Source organism: Lathyrus oleraceus, chromosome 7 (assembly GCF_024323335.1).
Source record: "Lathyrus oleraceus cultivar Zhongwan6 chromosome 7, CAAS_Psat_ZW6_1.0, whole genome shotgun sequence".
NCBI lineage: Eukaryota > Viridiplantae > Streptophyta > Magnoliopsida > Fabales > Fabaceae > Lathyrus > Lathyrus oleraceus.
In genome coordinates this window covers 195,914,748-195,920,747 of record NC_066585.1, presented here as the reverse complement: position 1 = coordinate 195,920,747, position 6,000 = coordinate 195,914,748, and the positions used below count along the sequence as shown (strand labels likewise).

Sequence of the window (6,000 nt, the reverse complement as noted above, 5' to 3'; positions counted from 1 at the left end):
TTCACGTCATTAAATTGCATCGCAATAGAGTATTTTTTTATAGTGATTCAAAATAGATTTCGATTACTCGATCTATGTGGTATGAACTATTTGAAAATTGTGGAATAAAATTCTTTTGATACGGAAAATTTATCGATCAATAAATGTATATGATTATTAATTTGAATTGGAAGTACGTTCATGCTCATATTTCAAATTTTTCTATTTCTCTAGTGGATTGGAAACGGGACCCGTTTAAATGGCTAGACGGTTAGGAGTTTATTGGATGGCTAGTTGTCGTCAGTTTTTTATTTCGTGCAGGTGTTCATACATACCTTCTTGCAGGTTGATTTTTCCAAATATCTGTTTTGGTCGGAGGATTCAGGATATGTTTCGCAAAATTGAGTACTTTTTATTTCTCTTGGCGGTTTGGTTTATTTCTGTGCTACTGTGTATTAGGGTTGGGGTTCTCTAAATTCTCCTGATACTTTTTGTTATTTTTAATACATTTATATTTTTTTATTCATTAATATATGATTTTCCCTATGTTGTTGGAAAAACCATATCCATTATATTCAGTTATATATTGGAATATACAAGAATTTTGTAACCAAAAAGTGAATAATCTAGAATTTTGAAATGCATAAGAACTTGTAGTTAGCAACAAAAAGTTTATTTATAAAAAGTAATAGTATAATATTTGTTAAGACAAAACGAGCAAAAAAATAAAACCCCCACAGTATGAACAGGATATATAACTAAATAACAAATGACGTGGATCCACGCTGTAGTAGCCTTTGAATTATGACCCTAACTTCTAACTTTCTCTCGAACCTACCTCAATTAAGTCAATAATGATCAAATAATCTCATTTTAAATCTTAATTAAAAATTAGCAACCAACAACTTAATAACTATTAGATAGATATATCTGAAAACAGCTATTAGATCTGCGCGGATATTGGAGATTGTCTTATCCTTCATTTTCCTTTGTATATAAACATATTCATTCTTCATTTTCCTTTCAACACACAACAATAATCATAATCATGGGTACAACTTCTATCTCCCGAGTTGCTAGGTATTTGCCTGTTGGTTTCCGTAGAGAATTATCTAGGAAAAAACTGCAGCAATTTGCAGACAACAATCTTATTGATGTAGAGTTTGAATTTCTTGATGATTCTGATGTCAATTTAGGTGATAGTAGTTCAAGTTCCGATGACTTTCCTTTAGATATTGAAGATGAAGATGATGATGATGAATCTTCTCAGAAGGTTCATGCTGGTACCAGCAATATTGAAGAGAATAGAAATTTTTGGGATAATCAACTTCAGCTTCTGCAGGTAATTAACTAATTCATGATCCACATGTATTATTTTGAGATCTAGAAATTAAAATTATGATTAAATTATTTTGGTTTTGATTTGGTGCAGACGAATGTATATAAAATAAGTGCTGTGGAATTTAGCATAAGGAATGCAACACAAGAAGCGATTGAGGAAATAGATAGATCAGAAATAGAGTGCAGTTGTAGTAGGCAGATCATGGGTTCATCAGCAAGAGAATGTAGAAACTGTTTCATGAGACAAGTTTCTAGGTGCCTTCAAAATGCTGGTTTCAATAGTTCCATTTGTAATACTAAATGGACTAGCTCACATAATCTTCCATCAGGTGATTAATTAATCACTAATTTTTACGGTTTAAGTAATTAAATAATAATTCATTATATATAATATACCATTATAAAATTAATTAATATATACTCAAAGCTAACAATTATATAATTATTATAACTATGCAGGGGAACATACATTTTTGGATGTGATACATAGTACAAGCAAAGAGAAGTCAGATGTTAGGGTAATCATAGAACTAAACTTTCGATCACAATTTGAGATGGGAAAAGCAAGTGAAGATTATAACAATCTTGTGAGAAAACTCCCAGAAATGTATGTAGGAAAAGTAGAGAGATTAAGAAACATAATAAAGATCATGTGTATGGTAGCTAAGAGATGTTTGAAGGAAAACAAAATGCACATAGGACCATGGAGAAAACAAAAATACATGCAAGCTAAGTGGTTGGGTCCATGTAAAAGGAATACTTCAACAAATTCACTTTCAATGGGATATTCTCAGACGATTAGTTCAAAGCAGAAGGTAAAGGCATCAATGTTAACAGTGGATTTGTTAGACAAGATTCCTAATATACATTGTACTGCTGTTGAAGTTGTGTAAATTGTTATAGTTGATTAAGATAGAAGATTGATTTTTTCTAGAGTGAGAAAGGTGTGAATTCAATGTTGTTTTATAACTATGTAAAAATAATTTATAGCAATTCATGCATAGGGATATTTGTATGTTGCTCAAAAATGTTCAATATCAAATAATATATTTACATTTTTTTTAGATTTGTTTTCATAAAAAAAACACTTTTTGTTGATTTGTTCGGTCAATCCGGGGCTAAGGATGGACAATAAGATCAGTTTTCCAATTTGAATTTGGGGCAAAGATGGCCATAGGGGTTTATATAAATGAGTAAAATGGTTAAGTTTTGAGAGTTGCTCCACCGTGAAAAGTAACAATTATCACTGTCGTTTAGAGGTCTTTGGACATACCTTTTTTCTCCACACCCATTTGCGCAAATTAATTAATCACTCTTATTTTGCCTTGGAAATATATATTTGTATCAATATTAGGTGAGTCCGAAGACACATCTATGTAAAAACTCTTAATTCAAAATTCAAGAAATTTTACGGAGATGTATCGCAAGACGCGTTTATTTCATATACCCGCATCAGACTCTTCCATCTTCCTTCTTCATTTGCTTCAAAGTTACTAAAACTTTATTTGTGCTCCTTTGCTGCAAAGTCATTTCCAAACCTCATTTGAACAAGTTTATTGAAGTTCATTTTTCAAGACCACTCACTCCATTCTACTTCATTTGTTGCAAAATCATTTACTTCATTCATGTTTTTCATCCATAACTCTAATTTGGTAAGTTTCTCATTTCATTTCTTTTTCTGAGATTCGAATGATATTTTTAGTAACATAGATCATTTAAGATACATTAGATAGTAGTACATTCGAAATAGGTAGTTGATATAGACATGCATTCTCATTTGATTGGAGTCTAGGGCATCAATGGGATTTCTATATTTATGTAATTCGGAGTTTATCTAGAGATGCATCTATGGATTTTGTCTGAACTTTCAGAGATTTATCTTTGGATTTTGTCCGAACTTTCAGAGATTTATCTCCGAATTTGGCCTGGCTGGACTTTGATGTGATTTTTTGGTTTTATGATACACACGATAGCTGGAAAAAACTAAAACATAATGATGCTCAGTCGTTTGTTCCAACACGCGTCTGTACGACATGAGAGGTGTGCAATTCACATATATAGGTGTGCCAATCTTTAAGAGCATACCTAAGGCTTGTTATCTGTAGCCTATTGTCGCGACTGCAAGGTCAAAGCTAAATTGTCAGTCTGAACTTTCGAAGATTTATCTCTGGATTTTGTCTGAACTTTCGGAGACTTATCTTCGAATTTGGCCTGGCTGGATTCTGATGTGATTTTTTGGTTTTACGACACGCGCGATAGCTGAAAACAACTAGAACATAATGAAGCTCAGTCGTTTGTTCCAACATGCGCCTCTATGATGTGAGAGGTGTGCAATTCACATACATAGGTGTGCCAATCTTTAAGAGCATACACAAGGCTTGTTATCTGTAGCCCATTGCATAAAGAGTCCGGCTTATTAAATCGGCCATTCAAAGCATATCATTTCATTATATTTGTTTATGTGCGGCTAGTGGCTTTGCTTAAGGAGTTGGAATCTAACACCAGGAATTTCATTTGGAGAAGGGATGTTGTAAGACCCCAATTTTGACCCTAAGATCCCTCATGCCATCTCATAGCATTGCATTTGGCATTGGGATCACATCTTGGCTTCCTCCTTACCTATCATTTATTGGGTTTGCATTGGGAGAGATCACCAAGCATTTATGATTGTATCATACTTTATTTTCTTTGTTTACTAACAAAAAACCAAAAATATGTCTAGTGTAGCTTTGTTTCTTTTGTAGGTAGTGTGTGTATCCATATATGCCTCATCAAGCTCACAACTAGGGCTTGAGCCCCTCAGTGCAAGGAATCAAGCAAAGAAAAGGTCCACATTGGTTCTAAGCATAATATATGGATCCCTATGTTCTTTATTTGTCATTTTTTATCAAGAATTCATCAAGAGTTTGAAGCTTGTTTGTCAAGGAAGCTCTAATTCATCTAGGTATCATATGTGCCTTCCTTAGCAAGTTTCTTTAACATTTGGTCAAAGATATCATGGGATACTTCATTTAACATCATTATAAGCATATATGATCCTCCATGAGCCCCAAAGAGCAAAGGAACTTCAAGTTTGCAAGTTGGTTCAAGGAGGATGACCAGAAAAGCCAACTAGTCAAATCTAGGATTCCCTAGACCATATATCCTACTAATTTTGTCATATGAAAATGATTCCAATATAAAATTTACTCTTTATGACATTCCAAACAACTTTCATATTGGCATCAAGAGTGAATTTTGCTTGGAAAGTCATTTTTTATGGTGAAAGATTATAGGTCATTTTGTTTGTGCCCTAGATGGAAGGTCAACTTCCAAGAACCATAACTTCCTCAATATTTATGATATGAAGATGATCCAAGTTTCATGGTCAATCTAAATATGTCTTATTCAACTTTTCTTCTTTGATAAAGGTCAAATTTCACTTGAAAGGGCATGTGCAATAAGGAAATATTATAGGTCCATTTTGGTCCTCATCATTGAACAAGCAATTTTCATCAACTTCTAAAATACATAACTCCATCATGCTAGATCCAAATTGTGTCAAATTTGTTATCAAAATTAATATAATTGAAAGAGATACAACTTTGAAGAAGGAACCAAAGTCATTTAAAACTCATAGAAAAAGTTATTCAAGGTAGAAAAAGGGGTCATTTGACTTTTAACTTAGAAATTTTTTAAGTATGTTTGATTCCTCCAACTTCAAGGTCAGAATTCATCATGTTTTAATCTTCAAATAGAAAAAGTCCCAACATAAAAGTTGCTCCCCATGATGGTAGATTTCCAAAGATATCAAGATCATTCCATTTGGACAAAAATTAAGGGACTTGCGCATGGCTTCTTTGCATGACCCAATTTGGAAACTTTTGAACACAAATGTTACACTACTTTGCATGGCCTCATGTTATGATCTCAACATCATTTATGCACGATTTTGGACTGATTGTAATGATCATTTGGGCCTAAACACATGCCTATTGAATTACTATTGTTGGCCAAAATTTGAAAGGTGTAGAAATCATTTTGCATTGCCTATAAATTGAACTCCATTGCTTCAAAATTGAAGAGAACCCCTGCCTAAGCTTTGCCCAGCAATCCCATAGCCATACTTGATAGAATACCTTGAGGATTTCATTGAAATCGAGCTTCTAGTTCAACTTCTATTTCTGAACTAAAACTCCAAGGATTTACATCCATTTTGATCCTAATCATCTCCTGCAAGCAAGAGGAAGCAAGACCAAGTGGAATTGCATCAAGATCGAGCCTCAAAACTGCAATCCGAAGATGAATTTTCCATAATTTCAATTCTTTGATTCTCTCTCATTTCTTAAGATTTTGGCTTGACTTTTGGTTGACTAGAATCCTACCAATGTAGGCATTGATACTGAGTTGCTTTGAGGTTGAATCGAAGAAATTCTGTTTGAACACCTCAACTTTCAATTCCACATTTCTCATTATAGAGTGAGAGTTGAAAGATTTGGAGGTCATATTTGGAATCCTCGTGATTTTCTCTTCAAAGTAGTGTATGGTCCATTAATTTTGGTGAACTTTCTAACCAGTCCGGTGAGGTGGTCGGATAAGATGACCGGAGCTAGGGCTCTGGTGGTGTGTTGGCGCAATCCAGACCATCTGATCCATTGGCCACGTTCTAATTTGGTCCCTTGATTCTGATTACCAAGCCTG

The 6,000-nt window shown here is 33.7% G+C and overlaps 1 protein-coding gene across 4 annotated transcripts in view; it reads left to right on the top strand.

Annotated features, from left to right (window-relative positions):
- The first annotated feature begins 889 nt into the window (after nt 1–889).
- The window catches only part of LOC127105751 (uncharacterized), a 59,387-nt gene continuing 54,276 nt past the window's right edge, over nt 890–6,000 (top strand). The window contains exons 1-4 of one of the 4 annotated variants that reach the window (XM_051042955.1): nt 901–1,031; nt 1,176–1,321; nt 1,412–1,649; nt 1,780–2,384. In XM_051042955.1, coding sequence (XP_050898912.1) covers nt 1,028–1,031; nt 1,176–1,321; nt 1,412–1,649; nt 1,780–2,213 — 822 coding nt within the window. In that variant the 5' untranslated portion in view covers nt 901–1,027 and the 3' untranslated portion in view covers nt 2,214–2,384. Of the gene's footprint in view, nt 1,322–1,411; nt 1,650–1,779; nt 2,385–6,000 lie in introns of those variants that run through there. The other 3 variants (XM_051042951.1, XM_051042953.1, XM_051042952.1) reach the window with 3 other exon arrangements.